Below are 24209 nucleotides of genomic sequence, written 5' to 3'. Positions count from 1 at the left end.
TTATTTATTAAAGATTTCTGCCTCCTCCCCGCCACCGCCTCCCATTCCCCCCCTCCCCCAATCAAGTCCCCCACCCTCGTCAGCTCTAAGAGCAATCAGGGTTCCCTGCCCTGTGGGGAGTCCAAGGACCACCCACCTCCATCCAGGTCTAGTAAGGTGAGCATCCAAACTGCCTAGGCTCCCACAAAGCCAAATGCAACTGTTATGTGTGTGCTGGAGATCTGAATTAAGGCTGTCAGGCTAGATTGCAACTCCTGGAATCACTAAGCTATCTTGACAGCCTCTAAATGTGTTAACCATTACACAGTTAATCTATCAATCCTAATGTCGGAATTTCAGTGTACTTGGCCCCCATACTCTCACAGGGTCTCTTCACCGCAAAGAAAATCCTAAGACACCTAGTCCTCCCTTTGTTGCTCTTCCACTGATAAATTCTTCTGACTGCTGACAACATGTCTCCTGCACTTTGTTTGTATTGCTTTGTCCTTTCTCCACCACTGTCCAGTTGTTGTTTTTCTCATTGGCTCAGTGTGTAACCAGGGCTTTAAGCTCACTAACCTGTTTTGTAAATCAGAATAATCTGTTGAATCAACTCAGAGGCTCACAATGCTAACGCCAGATTCTTAATGTATATTCTAATTTACTTTTCAAATTGTATTGTCCTCATAAAATACTACCCATATTATTTTTAAACCTCTGTTAATCATATACGTGACTATTGCAATGCATTTGACATCAGTGGAAACCTTGCTGGCTCCTATCAGAGATTTATAAAAAGACACATGCAAGTGGTGGTCCATGTGGGTTTATAAAAGTCTTTACCTTTGCCAGTGTTTTCTTGGAGTAAATGTCAGTTCGAAGACCAAAGTTCTGCAAATCAATTGGTTTTTCCTTGTTCTTCTCGGGAAAGTTTAACATCTGTTGAGCAGCAGGGACCTATGAGGCAGATAAATGGCAAATGACTGTATTAATCTGTTCAAATTTAAGGGAATAAAAGTTTTTGGGGTGATTTTGGTTTGTTTTATGACTGGAGTCACAGACAGTTGTGAGATACCACACGGATGATGAAAACTGAACGCGGGTCCTTAGGAAGAGCAGTCAGTGCGCTTAAACACTGAGCAATCTCTCCAGTCAACATTGGCTCCTAAATATCTTAGCTGAGGGCAGTGATACACTCCTTTAACCCCATCATTCGGGAGGCAAAGGCAAGTGGATCTCTGTGAGGTCAGGGCTAACCTGGTCTATAAAGTGAGTTCCAGGACAGTCAGAGCTACAAAGTGAGACCCTGTCTCAAAAAATAACACACACACACACACACACAAACCCACTTTGGGTCAAGCCACAAATAACCACAACAACAACACAAATATAGCTCCACAGTAAACTGGTAATTAACTCACCATCAAAAAGACAAGTATTGCCAGGTGGTGGCGGCTCGAGCCTTTAATCCCAGCAGAAGGCAGAGGTAGTCAGATCTCTGTGACTTCAAGGTCACAACTAGTCTACAGAGTTCCAAGACTCCATAGCTACTTAGAAACCCCGTCTCAAAAACAAAAAACAGCCAGGTGGTGGGGGCCACGCACGCCTTTAATCCCAGCACTCGGAAGGCAGAGGCAGGAGGATCTTTGTGAGTTCGAGGCCAGCCTGGTCGACAAGAACTAGTTCCAGGACAGGCTCCAAAGATACAGAGAAACCCTGTTTTGAAAAAAGCCAAAACCAAAAAAAAAAAGGTATTTTTGGTGCTCCTTAAGTCAAAGAAAAGAGGAAATTTTCCTCATAAAATGAAATACTCACTCTCACAATGAAGAGGAAATACAGTATGAAATCCTACTATTAATTTTATATACTCACTAGTCTTCCAAAAACAATGTATATATTTTTCTGAAATCTTTAGTAATTATTAATAAAGGTTCTAAAATGTACGCTTCCAAGACACACTAAATGACAAATTTGTTTACTGTCTGCGTATTTACTAGTGACATTAGTGGCAAAGGGATACAGAGCTAAAGAGTAACAAAAACTTTGGTAACGTCATAGTATAATGTCTCAGAATTGGTGGCGCAATATTACCTTGAACATTACATATTCACACCATTCTGAACTTTTACATTTGGAGAAATGAAAACCAAGATATACAATTCCAAAACTATCAGCTAAGAAACAGCACTTAGATGGGGAATTAACCCCATCACCAGAATAAGAACTTCCAATCACATCACGAATGAAAGGTAGACCTCAAGAGTTAAAAAACCTAACTTACCTGAGGTGACCGAAGATGCAAAGGAACAAGCCCTGAAGGCGTGTCAGCCAACACATTGAAATGAGGAGTAGGCGGAGGGCCCATTGCCATGGGTCGACTTTCAGGATCAACTTGGTAGTTAACAAGACCCCACTGCTCTAAGAAGGCATGAACCCTGAAAGATGAAAGTTCTGTACATTACAATCTAATGAAGCAATCTTATCTGTGAACCCATAATCATGCACTTGATAAAAACTAGAATAAAGAACACATGTTCGGCATCCAAGCATCTTGATTGTTTGAGGGAGAGTAACTGTGGATATTTGTTTTATTTTTGAGCTGGCACTACAATGTAGCCCTGGCACCTCTCATTATAAAGACCAGGCTGGCCTTGAATACACAAACTCCTGTATGGCTGTTTTCCAAGTGCTGAGATTGAAGGCGTTCACTGCCAGCACCCTCAAATAATAGTTTTATTCACAAATTTGAAACACTAACAAATGCTTCTTTAGGCCAAAATAAAAAAAGTCATTCTCGGCACTCGAGAGATGGCTTAGTGGTTAAGAGCACTGACTGTTCTTCCAGAGGACCCGGGTTCAATTCCCAGCACCCACATAGTAGCTAATAACTGTCTGTAACCCCAAGATCTGACATCCTCACACAGACATAAAATTAAAAAAAAAAAAAAAAAGTCATTCTCTGACCAAATTCAGAAGACAATCCCAATTTCCTGGGACGGTATATACACTCCCCACTCCAATCCCCTGTCATTTATGATCTGACTACAAATCAAAAGCTATAAACTATGCGACAGCGTGGTGAGACAGAGTATTTGTTAACTATGTGAAGTGTGTTCATCTTTTACATAGTCTAAGGTGCCTGATTGATTTAAAAAGCTGAATGGTCAACAGCGGGCGCCTGCCAGCCAACTGAGAGCCAAACAGACACAAAGGAAACGGGAAAGTGGGGTGGACACTATACAGATGAGGTGAATAACCCTCAGGGCAGCACAGACTCAAGATACTGGGTTGATTGACGTTTAAAAAATCTAGCTAGAAACAAGACTGGGGGACTGCCCTTCTAAAGGACCCAGGTTCAACTCGCACCACGCACATGGCACTCACAACTATATGTGACTCCAATTCCAGGAGATTATAAAAAAAATCTGAGACCCTTCATCCCAATACACATAAAAAATAAAAATAAAGCTAAACAGCTGACGTGCGTCGCTCAATCTAGTGCGCTGGGGCCATGGCGGCCTTGCAGCCAGGAAGTGAAGCGATTCGCCTGCATCTCTGCTGTTCTTTCTCCGGCGGCGTTGGTCGGCTGGCCCGTGAACGCGGAACGGAGCGCAGGGATGCTGCGTCCAGCAGGGTAAGCGGGACGCTGGCAGGGAGGGAGGCCTGAGCATATCCATCCATCCATAACACCCCCCCAACGCCTGCGTCTACCCCGCGGGCGGACCCGCTATGGAGAGTGCGAACTTTGCTTATTCCCCAAGTTAATTACTGCTTGTATTTACTCGACTCTTGAAGTGTGTATTTTCTCATTCCCCGTTTTTTTTTCTTTGTAATCATTTTCACTTCTTTGAGAGTGGATGTTTTAAAAGAGGCCTACGTCTTGAGTCTATCAGTTGGATGAAAATGTTGACTAAAGCTTCAGATAAAACAGTAAAAAGGGCACATGGCTACTAACACTTCATTTGCTACCATGCTAATGATAGAATCTGGAGAGCTTTGTTTAAGCAATAATTAAGGAAGAACAGGGGGAAAAGGAGATAATTAAAAATTTCAAAATGTGAAAAAACAATAAAGCTAAACAATAAACAAACAAACAAACAAAAAGGAACAAGCTTAAGCTATGGCCGAGCACATAATTAATAAGTCTCCAGGTCATGATTTGGAGGCTGCCAGTCCAGGAACAAATTACTAAAATAACTATTAAAAAGGCAGAATACTTTTGAGTGCAATGAAAAAGGTATTCAGGTAATCTGGTCAGATGAGGACAAGAGCCAGTCAAGCTCTTTCAGAAAACCCAAATTTGTCTCCCAGCATCCGTACCGGGCTACTCCTAACTGCCTATAGCTCCTGCTCCACAAGAGTTGAACCCTCCCATCAGACTTCAAGCTCAAACGGGAACATATGAGACACATAAAGGAAAGTAACAAAAATACAGAATCAGGTAGATCTACAGAGCTACGAAGCTCGAAAGTCTTGGAGAACAGAACACCAAACACGTACCTCATCACAGCACACACATCTCCGGTCAGGTTTCTCCGACAAGCAGTACTGGTTAAATATTCTTGGGGGTTTAGACGGTATGTGTCAATCATAAAATTTCGATATGCCAAATATCTTAAAAAAAAAAAAGGACAAAATTTATAAGGTAAATTTGTGTCTTTCAGATAAAGGATTCCCAAAGCCAAAACTTAAAATCTTTGACAACCAGAGGCAAAAGAAACAAAGAAAAATGATGGCAATGTTAAACAACACTGATATTGTATTAAAATATTAATAATTCTAATAAATTCAGAAGCAATAAGATGTATAGTAAATTGTAACAAGATTGGTTGCTAAGTGTTCTCCACACTGTCTGTGAAGTTGTTCACCTGATACCCAGATTCTTCTATTACTTCACAGAGCATTTAAAAAGCAGCCTGGGACTGAGGGCCGGAAAGTGAGAAGACCAGAACTCAAGGCATCTCAGCCTGTGCTCTCAATAATGACCCACCCTTACTTTCCACCCAAGGACTTGGCTCTGGACATAATAATATGCTTTCTCAGGGCCATCCATTCTGGAAGTCATAGCCAGACAACCAACCAAAGAGATCAACTTCAAGACAAGATAAAAGCAAACAAAATCAAGAAAAAACTTCTGAGACTAAATGTCACAGAAGATTCCAAAGTATACTACTGCAGTATTTCTGTCACAAATGCTTTTTAAAAATTCAAAATGTTAAGGATTGTGACATCTACCAACAAGGTTTGTTTGTCCCCCCAAGACACGGTTTCTTTGTGTAGCCCTGGCTGTCTAGCCTGGTCTATGTAGTGAGACTGATCTCAAACAAATACAACAAAAAAGAGCCAACAAAAACAAATTTCCAGAAATACATGCCAATGGGTCCAAAGAAAGACAAAAATGCTTCCTGACAAGGAACTTCCTTCCAGTTTCCTTTTTAAATTTTCAAACTGCTTTATTTTTTAAATGTATTTATTTATTATATATACAATAATCTGCCTGCGTGTACACCTGCATGACAGAAGAGGGCACTACATCTCATTACAGATGGTTGTGAGTCACTTTGTGGTTGCTGGGACTTGAACTCAGGACCTCTGGAAGAGCAGCCAGTGCTTTTGACCTCTGAGCCATTTCTCCAGGCCCTTAGTTTCTTTCAATTCTGTTGCAAAAGCAATGCTTTAGGAAATTTAACCCAATTCAAATGCAGCTAGATGGAACTATATAATTTACCATGGGGATAAAGATTTTATACCCCATCAGACCATTATATGTAAATGCATGTAAAACCCATAGAAACAATTAAAGGCTACTATGACAAACCTCAATTAAACACCATTTACTAGATTTAATATTTAAATGCTAGAACTGATATACATATAATACGAAGTTTGGAAAGAAGAAAAACTACAAGTTCCTTTGAAGTAATAATGGTACAGAAATAAGATATGAATAATTTCTGAGTGGTATACACACTATTTGCAAATTACAAAAACAAAAAACAAAAGAAAACAACAGTAACAACTGAGTGAGAATTGTGACTTTACAATCAGGAAGGATGGGAAGAAGGCTCAGTTAAAGAAAGCCTTCTTTAACTCCAGCTTCAGGAGACCCAATGCCCTCTCATGGCCATCACAGTCACTGCACTCAGACGATACACATAAATACACATATAGGCAAAACACTCATCTACATAAAACTAAAGTCACAAATCCATGCTATGAACATTAAAGTGCTATAAACACTAAGCTCACATTTCTGGAGTCTTGGATTTGTTTTTCCCATTAAAAAACTCAGGAAGAGCACGCCGTTCAATCACATGAATACTGAAAGAAAAGAGATTGAGATTGGTTTTTTTTTTTAAGAATTAAATCTTAAAATTTGAGCTATGCATTACTCAATTTTCAAAGGGAAAGTAATAAATCCAAAAACTGAGTACTTCCTGCTAAAATTAGTTTGGACAATTTCTATTACATGTAAGAAGAAACAACACAGTTAAAAGGTTGTGAATCTGTGACCCATATAACACATCGTAGTTTTTCTTTTTCTTTTTTTTCCCCTCTTAGTTTTCTATTGTCTAAATTAACTAAAAAACTTCTATTGGAATAGTGGCTCAAGTCTATACCACCAACAATTGAGAAACAGTAAAGATTGACAAAAGTCTGATAATAGCCTGGGGCATAACTCAAGGCCTAGTTTCAAAAAGAAACAAAAATTATGAGGAAAATAAAAATTTTATTACTTCATTTTTCTATAACATTATGGCAACAAAATGGCACAAAATGATAAGATTTCTTCAGAAAGTGGTTAACAAAACTCAGAGTAATAAGTATGGCCACACAACGAAGTCATCAGAGAGTTGGAAATTATAATAGATTCCTCAACACCAGTTTGTCTTCTTCTAGCCCTCAAAACTGTGATGAACTAAAATATGTCAAGGATTGTCAGCTCTTATTGAGGAACTATATATAAAGATATCTGATAATTTTTAAGGTTTTTTTTTTAGGTCAGAAACACTGTAGAGTCAAAGAAAAAAAAGATTAGGCCTAGCAAACTCTATGTGAATTGACTATGTAGCCAGATTTCGGTTACTGATGTATGTGTGTATTTGTGTGTGTGGTATGTGTGATGACATATGGGTTCCAAAGAAAGCTTTCCAGAGAGACAACATGCTAAGTATTAATTACATAACAAATCAGTGATCTATGACACTTTGTATTTAAAACAACTTTTACTTCTAAGTTGTTTTTAAACAATTTTAAAACAAAGAAGGAAAAAGAGGGACTAAGACCCAACCTAGAAATTGCAAAAGTGAGGCCAGCCTGGGTTACAAAACAAGAACCTATAGCACAGTGATTCTCAAACCTTCCTAATGCCATGACACTTTAATACAGTGCCTCCTGTGTGGTGATCCCCATCGTAAACTTATTTTGCTGCTACTTTATAACATTATTTTGCTGCTGTTATGATAATGCAAATATCTGCTATTGAGGATATGCAACCCCAAATGGGTCATAACCCACAGCTTAAAAACTACTGCACAGTGATGAGGAAACACACACACAAAAAACAACAACAAAACCTAAGAATATGTAATAATTAAATAAATAAACCGCCGCCCATCTTCTTTATTCACGGTGACTCAGAAGTGAACTTTGTACAAACCAGTTTGAATATCAGCATTCCCACCCCTCAGGCGGGTAAAGCCCACTCACCAGTTATAATCAAACCAGGATGCATAGCTGGGAATAATGATGTGATTGGTCTGTTCTGTCACGTTATCTTCACCTGGGTCAACAGACCGACTAGGATCACCTTTGCTAGGATCCTCATCTTCCTATAAAAATATGAAAGACAAGCTAGCTCAGAGAAAAAACTACAGACAAATCACGCAAATACTAGGTCAAACAAAATGAAGATAGTGGAGCCAACTGGAGGGAGGAGGAAAACAGTTCTCAAGCACAGATCTGTCTTACTTTTGAGGGGATAAAAGCAGTGCACCAACAATAGACTTTATTTTTTCTTTTATCAAAATAAAAGAACACTCAAATTAACTTTTTTTAAAAAAGAAACACTTTCATAATCAAGAATTAACAGGTACCAAATCTTTTTTCTCACAAGAGCTTTTCAGTTTTTGAAACTGTTATTTTAAGTGTATTCCAGCATGTACATCTAGAGATGCCAGAAGAGGGCATCAGTTCCTCTAACTCTACAGTTATGAGCTCCACCACGTGGTGGTGGGAATCAGAGTACTCGACAAAGAGCAGCAAATGTGATGTCTCTAAAGTCCTTCACAATGGTTTTAAGAAAGTAAATAAATCAATACTTAATTTTTACATTACTTACAAAAAGGGAAAGATTCTAACAAAGCATAATAAGATTGCTTCTATTCCAAATACTAAAACAGAAGTGCCTGTTAATAGCCCTAAACACCAAAACTAGTTGATTCCTCATAACGATTCAAGAGTTACAAAAGCAACTAAATGTTTTTGTAGAAAAACAGGCAGAAGTAGTAAGTTATGAGCATAACACACATCCAAGAAGTGCAACTAAAAGGCATATATTGTAGAGTAGTCCCAGTCCCCCATCTAGGAGACGCAACTCCCCCAATGTTTTCTCTCAAAACTGAATGCATACACAACACACACATAGCCTGTGTTAAATATTGAGACCCTGTTCCAATGCTACTGCATCAGATATCCAATTTAAATGATCAGATGAGTTTATAATGACATGGTCTGAGGATCTCAGAAACTTACTTCACTGATTATCTCAGATTACACTTTACAAATGGCAGTCACCTCTTGTAGGTGTCTGAATTGTTGGCCTTCATGTTATTTTTTGGAGTGGATGTTGTATGAAGGTCAGAGGTTAACTATAGAGCCAGTTTTTCTACTTCTTCCTTTACATGTGTTCAGAAGACTGCACGGCAACTGCTTTTATCAGCTAAGCCATGTCAGCATGCCTGACAATTTCCAAAGAAGATAGACCAAACATTCAGAAAATATCTAAAAGCCTCCAATTGACTATTCATGATTAGCGTTAAGTGTACATATGATGGAAGCCAGGTATGGTGGCACACACCTTCAATCACAGAATTTAGGAGGCAGAGACAAAAGCAATTTCAGTTTGAGAAGGATCTAGTCTATATAGTAAATTCTGGGGAAATTATCAACCTCTCATCATATTTGTGTCTAAACCTTGTGTAAGAGTGTCCTTCCTCAATTAGTATTTCCTCAAGAAAAACAAAGAAAAGTCACTGATCACAACAATTACAATAAGAAAACAAATACACTGATTTATTAAAAGAGTCATTCTATGGGGGCTGGAGAGATGGCTCAGTGGTTAAGAGCATTGCCTGCTCTTCCAAAGGTCCTGAGTTCAATTCCCGGCAACCACATGGTGGCTCACAACCATCTGTAATGAAGTCTGGCGCCCTCTTCTGGTCTGCAGGCATACAAGCAGACAGAATATTGTATATTAAATAAATAAATATTTTTTAAAAAAAGAGTCATTCTATATTTTGGGGGGAGAGTAGGAAGAACCTTGCTGTATAGGCCTGACTGGCCTAGAACTCAATATGTACACCAAGATGGCCCTGAACTCTGCCAACACCAGCCATATCTCACTCTTTCAAATTTAAGTTACATGAGTTGGTTATGGTAACACACACCTAGAATCCCAGCGATCAGGATATAAAGATGGAAAAATTAGGAGTCAGTCACACAGTAAATGTGAGGAAAGCCTTTTCCTCAAATATATGAGACAGTGTCTTAAAAAACAAACAAAAAAACCCTACTGAACCTTAAATCCCAGTAATTGGGAAGCAGAGACATTTGGATATTGTTTGAGATCCAGCCAACTGGTCAACACCGTGAGTTCAAGGACAGAGAAGGCTATGTAAAAACCATTTCAAAAACAAACAAACAAACAAAAAGGGTACCTATCAATAAATAATATCTAAATCTTATTACAAATCTTCCCATAGATACATAAAACAAATCAATGTAATGTTAAATGTTACTTTGGAGCAATTTATTACAAGTATATTTAGCAAGTAAAAGTCATTCAAAGAAACTTATATGCTAACTGTACATATTGCTAAGCATGGTGGTATACAGCTTTAGCCGCAGGATTCACAGAAGCAAATGGAACGTTTAAGAATTCCAGGAATACTAGAAAATTATTATAATCAAACCTGAGAGTTTGACTGGAACCGCCAATCCCCCTTTAAAAAGAGGAAGGTCCTACCTCACACCTAACACCTTTCAGCATCACCATGCTTGGTCTCTACACCAGAACTGGTGAATGGAAAGCGGGTGATCAGAAAGTCTGAGGGGAATAAGATGCCTCAGGAGTTAAAGGCATTTTGCTGTCCTATAGATGACCTAAGTTTGGTGACCAGCACCCATATCTGGTAGTACCTAACAGATTCCAAAGGATCAAACTCCTTCTGGTATCCATGGGCAACTGAAAACAGTGTGGCAGGCAGGCAGGCAGGCAGGCACGCACGCACGCACGCGCACACACACACACACACACACACACACACGGGGCTTAAAAAATGAATCTGTGTTGCCCCCCCCAAATAAATCTGTCCAAAATTAAAATTAAAGCTTGAGAAAAGTTAAATGAGTCTGCCTTAGTTGTAATCTACATTACACCTGTACAAAGAGAAAAGTGAGAAAATCAAGGCAAGACATGGTGCACTACCCATCTGAATCCATTGGCATACCAACAGCAATGTAGTAAATTGTGATTACTACTTTGGAAATAGAAAAGAATAAAATTAAAAATTACACTACATGAGGGTGAACCTTCGAAAACACTAAGATTTTTTTCAATACATTTTTTTATTATAAAGCAAAATGCATATTGTCGGCCTGTTTGGGAAAAGACTTTAATCCCAGCACTTGGGAGGCAGAGGCAGGATGATCTCAAGGCCGACCTGGTCTATAAAGCGAGTTCCAGGACAGTCTGAACCGTTACACAGAGAAACCCTGTCTCAAAAACAAACAAGCGATGGTGGCGCAAGCCTTTAATCCCAGCACTCGGGAGGCAGAGGCAGGCAAATCTCTGTGAGTTCGAGACCAGCCTGGTCTACAGCGCTAGTTCCAGGACAGGCTCCAAAAACACAGAGAAACCCTGTCTCAAAAAACCCAAAAAAAAAAAAAAAAAAAACTATTTTCAGAAATTAAATTATGAAAAAGGAAATTTAACTGGATGCAGTCTAATGACAGTAATCCTAAAAAGTAGCCATGAGATTCAAGGTCAAATCCAACTGAACAATAGTTTGAAGATATGTCTCAAAAAAAAAGAAAAAAAAATGAGGTACAGTAGTGTATGCCCTGATTTCAACTACTTAGGAGATCAGGACAGCCCACTCACTGAAGCAAGAATCAGGCCAGGCTGAGCAAAAACTGGAGACCCTGTCAAAAGAAGAGGAATGAATGGGCTAAGGGATGAGGTAGTGGGTGCCTTTTCCATAAGGTACACAGCCCCTCAGACACATTCCCCGTTCCGTGAACTGACATGATACTACCAGCAGTCAGGTGGGATAGGTTAGAGGATCAGCAATTCAAGGACATTCTCAGATCCAGGTAAGTTTGGAAACAGAAAATTCTGTTTCTGCTCAGTGCACATACATGACCAACAGAAACAATGAACTTTTACCTTTCCTCCTGTTGTAACTGCTTCTTCATCCTGCTCATCTGCAAAATCAAAACAAGTTGTTTTAATAATCACTCAATACTATTTTGAATTATGTGGAATCTTTATAGTCTTCAAAACTAATACTGGACAAAGAAAATGAATAAAACAAATCATCATAAAAATATTCAATATAAATAAACGATCATTTTACACAAATATGTAGAGATGGAAGGACCTATCAACGTATCAACAAATAAAAACTTGATTTTTACCAGCTATCATAATCATAGCATCACAGCAAGATCTTGTTGACTAACATGTAAGAGATGTGACTGAAGCACCAGTATCCTAAGGATGGGTAAGGGCAAATGGTTTTCTTGATTCCAGGGTAAGGAAGAGAGCAAAAAACACTAGTGACTGAGCGGGCATGATGGCAGTTCTCTAGCCCCAGTAGTAGAGAGGCTGCAGGAAGATCCTGAGTTTAAGGCCAGTCTTGAACACACAGTAAAATTTCAGCTTTTAAAAAAGAAAAAAAAAATGTAGATATTTACTGAGTACAGAAAATCTAAGGCATAAATGTTGATTATAAAAAGAAAAATCTAGCCAGGGTTAAGGGCATGCGCCACCACCACCCGTGAAAACTATTTTCAAGTGAAAATAAAATATTGCCAAGTTTTTGCTAGTCTATGAGAAAATGCCATGCACTATCAGCTGGAGGTCACTGGGAACACAAACAACAAATCATGGTAAGAAAATCAAAGATGACAGTAAGAAGACTGTTGGTTAACCCTGGACAGTAGTAAACAAAGCACACAAAAGTAACAATCTGCAGTAAAGTAAGCAGGATTGAAGGCTCAGACATAGTCAAGAGAAAGCATTTGTATATGGTTTCTTTACCTAGATCCGCCACTGTGCCTCCTTTAACAGGTGTGTTTTCACTGTCTTTCTTTGGGTTTACTAGAAGAGGAAAAATCATGTGTTAAAGGGAATAGTCACTCAATTTTAAGAATATACAGTGAGAAGCTGAAAAGACAGCTAAGCAATGAAGAGCAAGAGTCTCAGAGTAACAGTAATCCCAAATGATCTGAAACCCCCTTACTTCCTTGGGCCTGTGTGGTACACACCCGCAGACAAAACACCATTACCATAAAATAAGCAAAAAAGTACAAACAACATGAGAGAACAGAATACATATGGGTATCACTATAACCTCAGTGGAGTTCACTACTCAATTTCATGTCAAAATCATGGGCTTGGCCTCAAGACAATAAAATACCTGCCAAGCTTCTACAATTCTATTATTAATCACTTAAAATAGAATATATTTCTATTTTACAAATGCAGAAAAGTGAACTTATCAATCCAAGATATTCCATCCCTTCTCCCAAAACTTTGGTGTATTAACCATTAGCATGTTTTTACATTCTGGAATTTCTCTTTAAAAAGGTATTGGTGGCACACACCTTTAAGCCCAGCAATCCGGCAGAGGCAGGCAGATCTCTGTGAAGTCAAGGCCAGCCTGGGCTAAAATGGAAGTTCCAGGACAGTCAAGACTATTACACAGAGAAACCCTGTCTCAAAAAACACTGGTGTGGTATCACATAGCTTTAAAATCCCAGCACTGGGGAGGCAGAGGCAGGCAAAAAACAACAAATGTGGGGGGCTAAGCTAGTTGTGCGGGAACCGGGTGGGACGAAAATCAGGCCTGCTCGCCTCTTCACTACACAATACTATACAAAAGCTAGGTTTAAATTTATGTAGCTGGTATATCTAATCAATAAAGAAATCACAAAAATTGTAACATAGCCCATAAGTAACATGAGAAAGTGAGAATATTTTAAAACTTATAGAAGAAAATCTATTCATATTAAAAGGTAAGAGAAGAGTGGCACAAGCCCAACACTCAGGATGTGGAAAGATGCAGGCAGATCTCTGTGCATTCCAGGCTAGGACAGCCAGGGCTATACAGAAAGGTGCTATCTCACAAACTAAAAGAAGAACACCGAACATGACATTACAAGTTGTATTGTGAAGTGACAGGCACCACTCAGCGTTAGGCAGAAGAAAACCAACCGTTCTTAGGGAGCACCACTTCTTCTATATTTGGTACAGGTGTTGGGTCTTCCATGTCCTTGGTAAGATCTTCTTGTTCATCATCTTCTTTCTGACTTCTACGCTTCCCATAAAGGCTAGCTTGTCTGATATATACAAAGCAGAAAAAGGGCAATTAAAGATATTTTTAGCAAAATATTTGAAGTTCTAAATTATTATTTATATTCAGAATTACTTTAAAAAAAAATCAAACAAATTAGATACCTGACTCAAGAAACATCAAATAAGGCTGAAACTAAGCAACTGGTTAAGAAATGGAACAGTCATCCAACTATTCATGAGGATATAAAAGAACACCTGCTAAAAAAAAAATACAGCATTCTCTCACAATACGATCCTATACACAATAAAATGAAAAGGTTTAGAAAACAGACAACTGTATTTTCTTGAGGTTATCATTCGAGTATTAAAAACTAAAAACTCCTTATGCTCCTTATGAAAACTACCAAGGCTCTTTTTCTAAATAGTTACCATTTATAAAATAAATGGTATACTCTGGAAATACTCTGGAAAATAAAGACGGAAAGGATTTTCATACTTGAGGAATTATAAAAAAGACAGAATCAGCACCCAATTCATGCGTGATACAAACAAAAAAGCATTACATCACAATATGGTGGCACATGCCTAGAACTGAAGCACTTAGGATGGCAAGGCAGAAAGATGCTCTCAGCCTGCCTAAGAAACATGGTGAAACTGTCTCAACACACACACACACACACACACACACATCAAGAAAATACACGACAGAAAAAAAGAACCTGGAGGCAGGAACTGATACAGAAGGCATGAGAAGCACTGCTTACTAGATAGCTAAATCAACCTGTTTGTCTTTTTTTTTTTTTTTTAAATATTTTATGTATAAGTGTTCTATCGGTATGTACACCTTTATGCCAGAAAGGGGCATCAGATCCCACTACAGACAGTTGTGAGCTGTGTTGCTAAGAATTAAGCTCAGGACCTCTAGAAGAGTCAATGCTCTTCACTGCTGAGTCATCTCTCCAACACCCAGACCCACCAGTCTAGCAGTGGCCCTCCCACATCACACATCAATAAAGGAAATGCAAAACAGACTTGCTCACGGGGATATCTGGTAGGTGCATTTTCTTAATTGAGATTTCTTCTTCTCAAATGACTCTAGCCTGTTTCATGCAGAGGCAAGCAGATGTTCGTGAGTTTGAGGCCAGCCTGCTTACATAGTGAGGTAAGGACAGAGAAGACTAGATACCCCGACTCAAAACTAACTTAACAAAGCATACTGGTAGTGCTGCACGCCTTTAATACCAGCACTCAGGAAGAAGAGGCAGGCTGAGCTCTGAGATCAAGGCCAGGCTTGTCTACAGAGTGAGTTCCAGGACAGCCAGGGCTACAAAGAGAAACCCTGTCTTGAAAAACCAACCAGTCAACCAAAATATATGTACGTGTGTTAAAGTAGGCAGGTCTGAATTATCAAATATCTATTTATGACAGAATTACCATATATCATCATCTGTACTCCAGGCACTGTATTTATACAAATAGAGTTTCATTTTATATTATCAGCAATTAATTCAATAGAAGTCAAAGTTAATGCTGGGCGGAGGTGGTGCACACCTTTGTTTCCAGCACTTGGGAGGCAAATACGTGCAGATCTGAGTTCAAGACTAGCCTGGTCTATAAAGTGATTTCCAGGACAGCCAGAATTACACAGAAAAACCCTGCCTAAAAAAGACAAAATAAAATACAAAATCAAATAAAACACAACACAGCAAAACAAAAACCCCAAATTGTCACTCAAGACTGTCAGGAATGCTGTTGGGCTGTCAGGACATCCAACAACTCAACAGTTACAGGTTCTACGTCAGTCATTTAAACACATATGGGAGGGTTAGTCAGACAATAGCTATGGTGTGTCACGAAATTAAGCCCAGGCTATCCTAGAATATGCTTTGTAGACAAGGCTAACCTAAAACCTTTATCAACACTCCTACACTTGCCTGTCAAGGGCCAACACTCGCATCAGGACATGATTTCTTTTCATTTTTTATTTGTTTGCTATTTTGTTTTTTAAGACAGGGCTTTGCTGTGTAGTTCTTACTGTCCTGGAACTCACTTTGTAGACCAAGCTGGCCTTGAACTCACGGAGATCTGCCTGCTACTGCCTCCTGAGTTCTGGGACTAAAGGTGTGCGCCACCACAGCCCGGCCCCACAACATGATTTCTAGATTCCTTACCTGACACCTTTCCAATATGTACTTACCAACAAGGAGAAATGGTTTTTTCTAAAGCATTTTTATAGAAGTATAAAGAAATGTATAGTAAAGAAGTATAAAAAAATGTAAAGTAAAGAAGTATAAAGAAATGGTTTTTCTAAAGCATTTTTATAGAAGTAAAACTTCTATTAAAACTATCGAAATGGGGGCTAGAGAGATGGCTCAGTGGTTAAGAGCACCGGCTGCTCTTCAAGAGGTGCTGAGTTCAATTCCCAGCAACCACATGGTGGCTCACAACCATCTGTAATGAGATCTGGCACCCTCCTCTGGCATGTGGGCAAAACACGGAGGTAAAATGTTGTATACATAATAAATAAATAAATCTTTAAAAAAAAAAAAAACTATCGAAATGTAAGATTCCTGTAAAAACTGTAAGGTTGGAAGGATGGCTCAGACACATGGCCTGCCAGCATGAACTCCATCCTGGAACCTACCCTCATGGTAAAAGGTGAGGACCTACACATGCATGCATGCAATCAGAAATAAAAAAATTCTAATGCAATAACCAAAACAAGCTAAAAGACAAGCTATCAAAGTAAAAGACTTCAAAAAAGTCAAAAGGAATTATTTTTTGGCAAAACTCCAACATGAATATAAAAACTAGAGTTTTCTCTCACAGACTTCCAAACATGCTACAAACATCTTACCCTTTTTTCCCACTCTTCTTCCGGGATTCTGTGGGTGTGGGAGGAGGAGGGGAGGGGGAATGTTTTCTCTTTCGGGCATTAGCTGATGCTTTTCGATCCCTCCTCTCTGGACTTCTGACTGGCTAGGAAGAAGTAAATAAAAAAAGGAATCAGACAACTTGTCATTCCTCAGTTTCCACAAACCTGTGTCCAAAGGTGACTTTTCATACACTGGATCACAGAAAATGAAGCAACGATACTAAGCACCAAATACCAGCACAGAAAAAACTTTCTTGATCCACAAAGCGAGCGGTTCTCAACCTGTGGGTCACAAACCCTTGGGGTGTATAATGGCCCATTCAGAAGGGTTTGCATAAAACCATAGGAAAACACAGGTATTTATATTATGATAAATAACAATTAGCGACAAAAATAATTTTATAGTTGGGGATCACAACAACATGAGGAAACGTATTAAAAGGTTGCAGGATAAGGAAGGTTGAGATCCACTGCAGTAGGCAATAGATCAAAACTGAAATGCTCACCAGAATTCCACACCTATTTAAAGTATACCACAACTAAGACATACTAAACCATACAAAACACACCAGTGCTCAATATTTGTGCTCCCAGATAAAGAAGCATTTTGGTAACTATTAATATAAATGAAACAACCCACATCAAAACATGCTACTGAACACAGAAAGTACAAGGTCAAATAACACTGTCTAAAGTGTCATTTAGGGCTGGAGAGATGGGCTCAGTGGTTAAGAGCATTGCCTGCTCTTCCAAAGGTCATGAGTTCAATTCCCGGCAACCACATGGTGGCTCACAACCATCTGTAATGAGGTCTGCTGCCCTCTTCTGGTCTGCAAACACACAAAGACAGAATATTGTATACATAATAAATAAATATAAAAAAAGTGTCATTTATAAGCTGGGCGGTGGTGGTGCATACCTTTAATCCCAACACTCAAGAGGCAGAAGCAGGCAGATCTCTATGAGTTCGAGGCCAGCCTGGTCTACAAGAGCTAGTTCCAGGACAGGCTCCAAAGCTACAGAGAAACCCTATCTCAAAAAAACAAAAAATAAAAAAAAAAGTGTCATTTATAAAATAGTCTACTCTTAAAGCTAGGTACGCAAGAGCACACCTATAATCCCAGAACTCAGGAGGCAGAGGCAAGCAGAAAAGAGCTTGAGGCCAGCCTGGTCTACAGAGTGAGTTCCAGGACAGCAAAAATAACACAGAGAAAGCTCTGCCTTGAAAAAAACTAATAAAATACTTTGAGGATGAAATGTTCCAAAGTGGCAGAAGGTTTGCAAGTATTTGAAAAGCCCTAGATGAGACTGAATTTTCAGCAAAAGAAAAAAAAAATTAAGTATTAAGGGAGATATATATTTCTCAGAACAGGTCCAAAATTTAAAACTTTCTATTAACTATCAAATCATAAAACAAATACAAGCTAAATATAATAAGGACCCAATTTTAAAATTTTGGGGGGCTGGATACACACCTGAGATAAGAGTATTTGCTACTACTTTGCCAGACACTCTGGTTCCGTTCCCAACACCCACATGTGGTCTCAAAACTGCCTAACTCCAGTTCCAGAGAACCCAATACCCTCTTTACATCTCCTTAGGCACTACAAAAACACTTGTAAACATGAAATACACGATAGTCACTGTCTATGTCGGGCAGCCCAGCTCAGAAGAAAGAGTGAAAGAGGTAAACAAGATGGGAACTACTTGTTCTTAAAAAAAAAAGATTAGGGTCAAGATTAGTGTGAGGCATGGAGGGCAGGGCCTTTAATTCCAGTCAGACAGGTGATTCTCTGAGTCCAAGGACAGCCTGGTCTACAGAGTGAGTTCTTGGATAGCAGTTACACAGAGAAACCCTGTCCTTGAAAAAAAAGCAAAAGGGGCTGGAGAGATGGCTCAGTGGTTAAGAGCACTGGTTGTTCTTCCAGAGGACCCGAGTTCAATTCCCGGCACCTACATGCAGCTCACTATATGTAACTCCAGCTCCAAGGGATCTGATACCTTCACAGCAACATAGTTAAATAAATTAAAAAAATAAAAAATAAAAACATCCAAACACACAAAATAACCTTTAAAAAAAAACAAAAACATAAATATTTAAAAATAAACAAAATAAAGTGTGAAAAAGATGTTTTAGTATTAAGGTAACAGATATGAGATTTATCTCTATTTTCTGTTAGTGGTTTTATACACACACACAAATATAAACACCAAAGAAAACATAAAATGAAAAGGAGCAAGCCAGGCGCAGTGAAATACACTTATAATACCAAGCACTGGACAGCCTGAGGCTGGAACTGCCAATTCAGGTTGGCTTGGACTCCATGCTAAATAGACTACACAGCAAACACTTGTTTAAACAACAAAACAGAAAGGAAATAAGAAAAGCAAAAGAAATCCAGTAGTCACAGATGAGAATTATCTTAGAATCTCGGGTCTCTTCACTAGATGTCACACATGCTCAACGGTTACAAAACTTTCTTTGTGACACCAAATCCTATGAATGATGAGGTTCTGTTTGTTTATAGAGACAGGGCCTCACTTTGTAATTGTGGCTAGCTTTAACTCACTGGCCTCAAACCCATGGATCTGCATGTTTCTGCCTCCTGAGCGCTGGGATTAAAGGCGTGGACCACCACTGCCCGGCAATTAACTGAAAAAACAATTTAGGCCTGGTGAGGTGGGTCAAGGGTGAAGAGGCCCGATACTTAATTCCTAGCACCCACAATGCAGCTTCAAAGCCCCAGCTCTTCTGCTGTCCAGATACCATGTATGACAAATCAGTGCACATACATATGTAACACCACATACATTACAAGATTAATGTTAAAAGCTGAATCTGGTGGAGGAAACCAGCTATACAACTACCATACTATCTGGCCCACTTTAAATCTTAATGATTCACTCGGATTGCCATTTCTCTTTCTGTCAGGATGACAGTTGGCTGTTAATGACTCAGTAACTTGTACATGTACGTTGTAGGTGATGTCTCGCGGTGTGCATGTGGCAGTTTAGTAAGAGAGAAAACATGGAGAAGAAAAAAGAAAAGGCAAACACGGTCAAGAAATAGTGGCAGAATAAATACCTCTTCATTCTTTGTTGAAATTCGCTGACGAAAACTCACTGGCTTCCTGTTCTCGTCCACTTCATAGTCCTCTTCATTCATCCACTCATTGAAAACGTCAGTGTCCAAAATCCATTTTACATGAACCTAAAACCAATCAAATTGACCCAATTATCATCTAACACTAGATATTTCCCTCCTTTTCTGTCAGAGTCCTCAGGACTACGCAGCAGATGACAGCTAATACTCCTAAGGTCCAACCCACCAGAGGAATAATTATCTAATGAAGGATAGGAAATTTCTGATAGGCACACAATTTTGTAAACAAAGAGAAAGTCCCAGAACTATACTTATTCAAAGATAGAAAGAGACAAATATTTAGAATAGGAATAAGAAAAAAAAAACATGCGTGCACCCCCCTGCCTAGCACTCAAGTTGTATGTTTTAAAAAATGAATTCTTGCCGGGCGATGGTGGTGCACGCCTTTAATCCCAGCACTCGGGAGGCAGAGGCAGGCGGATATCTGTGAGTTCGAGACCAGCCTGGTCTACAGAGCTAGTTCCAGGACAGGCTCCAAAGCTATAGAGAAACCCTGTCTCGAAAAACCAAAAAAAAAAAAAAAAAAAAGAATTCTGGTCTACTTTTAAAGATGTGTTTTATAAAGGTGTTTCTGGGGGCTGGAGAGATGGCTCAGAGGTTAAGAGCACTGACTGCTCTTCTAGAGGTGCTGAGTTCAATTCCCAGCAACCACATGGTGGCTCACAGCCACCTATAATGAGATCTGGTGCCCTCTTCTGGCATGCAAGCATACATGGAAGGAATGTTGTATACATAATATATAAATAATTTTTTTTTTTTTTTAAAAAAAGGTGTTTCTGAAGGAAGATCATCAACAGGAAGTTACCAAGGCTGGACTGTGTGAACAAACAAAGACCCTTTCACTGCTGCTCTGGAAAAACATCTCTCACCAGCAGTGGTGGTGCACACCTTTAATCCCAGCACAGGAGGCACAGGCAGGCGGATCTCTCTAAGTCAGGTCAGCCTGGTCTACAGCATGAGTTCCAGAACAACCAGAGCTACACAGAGAAATCCTATCTTGAAAAAAACAAACAAAACAAAAAGTCTATATTGGAGTATAACTCCAGAGCGCTAGATGTCCATAATGGTGGTGACATCGTGGTGGCAGGAACAAAGTTGAAAGATGTTCATTCAAGGCACCCCCCTTCTGAACTTCACAACCCACATTTCACACACTCTGCACTGGCTTTGGATTCTTCTCAAGCACACACCATTCAGGAACTCCTAAAACCTTGATACTAAGTCATCAGCGACATGAATATTCTCTCAAACTGAGGACATTAAAAGGAGACCATCATTATGCATCCCTTTTAAAAACACTGTGGCAGCCTGGGCACAGGCTCATTCCTGTAATCTCAATACTAACGGTTCCGAGGCAGGATGCTCATTACAAAATCAAGGCCAGGAAGGACTACATAGTAATGTCAGGGATAGCATAAGCCAGAGTAGTAACAGTTTATCAAATACAAATTTACCGTAGTAAAAATAATTTGTGTATGTTTTTATTTTCTTTACTTATTATTCACATATATTAGTAAGAATATTTTGCCTGCATGGATGTCTATGTATCATAGGTGTGCCTGGTGCGTCAGATCTCCTAGAACACTGGTGTTGACAATTGATCCTAGGTTCTAAGCAAGAACAAGTTCTTTAACTGCCCAGCCACCTCCAGTTTCAAGTATAATTTGTGGATTGGCTGCTTTGTTTTTATTTTCTAGACAAGGTCTTTCTATACGTTCTGGTCATCTAGGTTAGATTTTAACACACAGAGATCTGCCTGAATCTGCCTCCCAAGTACTGGGACTAAAGGCATGTACTAGGTCCAGTCGAGAATAATTTCTGTTTTACAGACCCATTACCTTCCATGGCTTTTCTGGAATTGGTGGATCTTCAATTTCAGCATCAACATCATTACAGTGGACCCAAGTGTCATAGCTAAAGCAAATCACAAACAAAACAAAATTAGAGGCAAAGTCTATTTATTAGAGAGACTACTCAAACTTTAAGAATATGTGTTACAAATATTAGGAACACATAGTAAAATGATGGGCCAATGAGAATGATGTGTGGGTTAAGAAAAAAAATTGTCACACATGCCTAACAACCTGAGTTCATTTCCCAGAAATCACATATAAGAGAACTGACTCCATGAAGCCATTTTCACATCCACATGTGTGTCATGGAATGCGTGTTCCTACCCTCACATACACATTATATACTTACACAATAGTGCTTTAAAAAACAGAATTATCAGACACACTTTAGTTTCACCACCATCAATGAAATTAAACCAAGTTAAAATTGCCTGAATTAGTTAAAAAAGAATTGAAATCGAGGTAGTCCTTTGCTTAAAGCTGCTCCCCGAATGCAGCCTTCTAGTCAGTACTATCACCTGGTGTCTGTTTTTTCTCGTAATCATCACTAAGTCCTTTAGGCTCCACTGTCAGCTTGTAGTTTTTTCCAAACTAAACATTATAATACAAATATAACATTAACAATTTCTTTGATACTAGCATTCAGGGCTTTCAAACAAGAGTCTCCTTTCAGTTATTTCATTTAGGTTTTCAGTCATTCTGCAGTTCTTACATATTACATCTGTCCCTTAAATGAATCTGAAACTCAAACCCAATAGACAGTTCTACATTCTATAGCTTATGAGTAGCAACTGTTCCAAACCAAGCACCCTCAGAGTTTATCCTGCAATGCTCCACTGGCATCAAAATGTTCACAGAAGACAAGTCCACTGTGCCAACTGCTGTGAGGGCAAAACACTTACTTTACCCCAAAGCACATCTTATGATGAAACCATCAGCAACTACCAAGCATAGTTTCAAAGTGTGTCCCGAGTCTACACTAATATTCCTCCACTCTTCTTGCTACTGTCCTACCCTTCCCATTGCTTTCCCAAGAATTGAGGGTTTTCACATATCAATAGGATAATCTTTTCAAAAATAAGCCCAGCCGGGCGATGGTGGCGCACGCCTTTAATCCCAGCACTCGGGAGGCAGAGGCAGGCAGATCTCTGTGAGTTCGAGACCAGCCTGGTCTACAGAGCTAGTTCCAGGACAGGCTCCAAAGCCACAGAGAAACACTGTCTCGAAAACCGAAAACCAAAAAAAAAAAAAAAAAAAAAAAAGTAAGCCCATTCTACAACTCAAAATTTTCCAGTGACTCTGAGCTTGTTAAGGTTTTTGTTTTGTTTGACAATTTGACAGAAGCTAGAGTAATTTGGAATAAAAGAACCTCAATTGAGAAAACGCCTACATCAAATTACAGTGTGGGCACAGTTGCAGTAAGTTTGCTTGATTAAGGATTAATGTAGGAGGCCCAGCCCACTATGGACAGAGCATGCTGCCAGTAGCCAGCAATCCTTCAGTTTTAACTTCCAGGTTCCCACCTTAAATTGCCCTTCAACAATGGAGCCAAATAAACATTTTCCTCACTGAGTTACTTTTGGCTATGGCTTTTATCACACCAATAGAAAGCAAGCTGGTACAGACTCCAACCTACTAAGAGTGAAAGTCAAAATCACATCACGTAGGCTTGCGAAGGTATCAAATCCTGCACTGTAGGCTTTCACTCACTCCTGTCTAAGATTACAGGACAAAGTGGTATCGTCAACATATGCTACTAGGTCAGAATGCCCTTTATATATGATGCATCTCACAGCCTAGAATACCCATCGTTGTCAAAATGTTCCCCATAACTCCTTCCTTCTCACATTTCCTCTCTCAAAGATCCTCTGATCAGCAAGCTACAAATTGCTAAAGCACTTCCAAGAAAACGTTACGTATAAAATTACCTACTAAATGAAAAGCTTTTTAAAGTTACTATAGTGTCCAATAAAATAATAAAACAAAATGAAATGGTCTAACACGTGAAAGACCTTGAATTTGATTCCTAAAATAACAAAAACCATAAAAACCAAGGGACATTCAAATTAAGTATTTGTATGATAGCCATTATTTTGAGTAAAGTTCAAAAGTAACCTGGAACCAGTCAGTCATTTTTTAAATTGAGTATCTGTTGTTTGTATGCATAAAACAGACACGTACAGAAACACACACACCCTCATGAATTTGCTTAGAATAGTTAACCCTAAGATGGGGGACACTCTTGGTTAATTAATATGCTAATCAGAGATTAGCATAATGGGGGAATATAAATTACATTCTTCCAAAGTTTTGATTATAAAGTATAAATATAAGTAGCTAAGAGAGGACAGCCTATAGTTACTAACAAAATTGAGCAAAAAAGAAGCCTTGAGCCGGGCGGTGGTGGTGCACGCCTTTAATCCCAGCACTCAGGAGGCAGAGGCAGGCGGATCTCTGTGAGTTCGAGACCAGCCTGGTCTACAGAGCTAGTTCCAGGACAGGCTCCAAAGCCACAGAGAAACCTGTCTCGAGAAAAAA

At 39.2% G+C, this 24209-nt stretch overlaps 1 protein-coding gene across 2 annotated transcripts in view; it reads right to left on the bottom strand.

Moving 5' to 3' along the window:
* The window catches only part of Smarcc1 (SWI/SNF related, matrix associated, actin dependent regulator of chromatin subfamily c member 1), a 106166-nt gene that overhangs the window by 54493 nt on the left and 27464 nt on the right, over positions 1-24209 (bottom strand). For both annotated transcript variants that reach the window (XM_050139242.1, XM_050139243.1), the window contains exons 8-18: positions 21657-21732; positions 19741-19866; positions 16638-16759; positions 13700-13824; positions 12524-12583; positions 11648-11685; positions 7690-7811; positions 6229-6300; positions 4480-4593; positions 2261-2414; positions 823-936 (exon numbers count right to left, since the gene is read on the bottom strand). In XM_050139242.1, the coding sequence (XP_049995199.1) occupies positions 823-936; positions 2261-2414; positions 4480-4593; positions 6229-6300; positions 7690-7811; positions 11648-11685; positions 12524-12583; positions 13700-13824; positions 16638-16759; positions 19741-19866; positions 21657-21732 (1123 nt within the window). The remainder of the gene's footprint in view (positions 1-822; positions 937-2260; positions 2415-4479; positions 4594-6228; positions 6301-7689; positions 7812-11647; positions 11686-12523; positions 12584-13699; positions 13825-16637; positions 16760-19740; positions 19867-21656; positions 21733-24209) is intronic.

Source organism: Alexandromys fortis, unplaced genomic scaffold, assembly GCF_014885135.2.
Source record: "Alexandromys fortis isolate MF-2015 unplaced genomic scaffold, M_Fortis_MF-2015_v1.1 scaffold_36, whole genome shotgun sequence".
NCBI classification, from domain to species: domain Eukaryota; kingdom Metazoa; phylum Chordata; class Mammalia; order Rodentia; family Cricetidae; genus Alexandromys; species Alexandromys fortis.
This window is presented reverse-complemented; position numbering and strand designations above follow the sequence as displayed.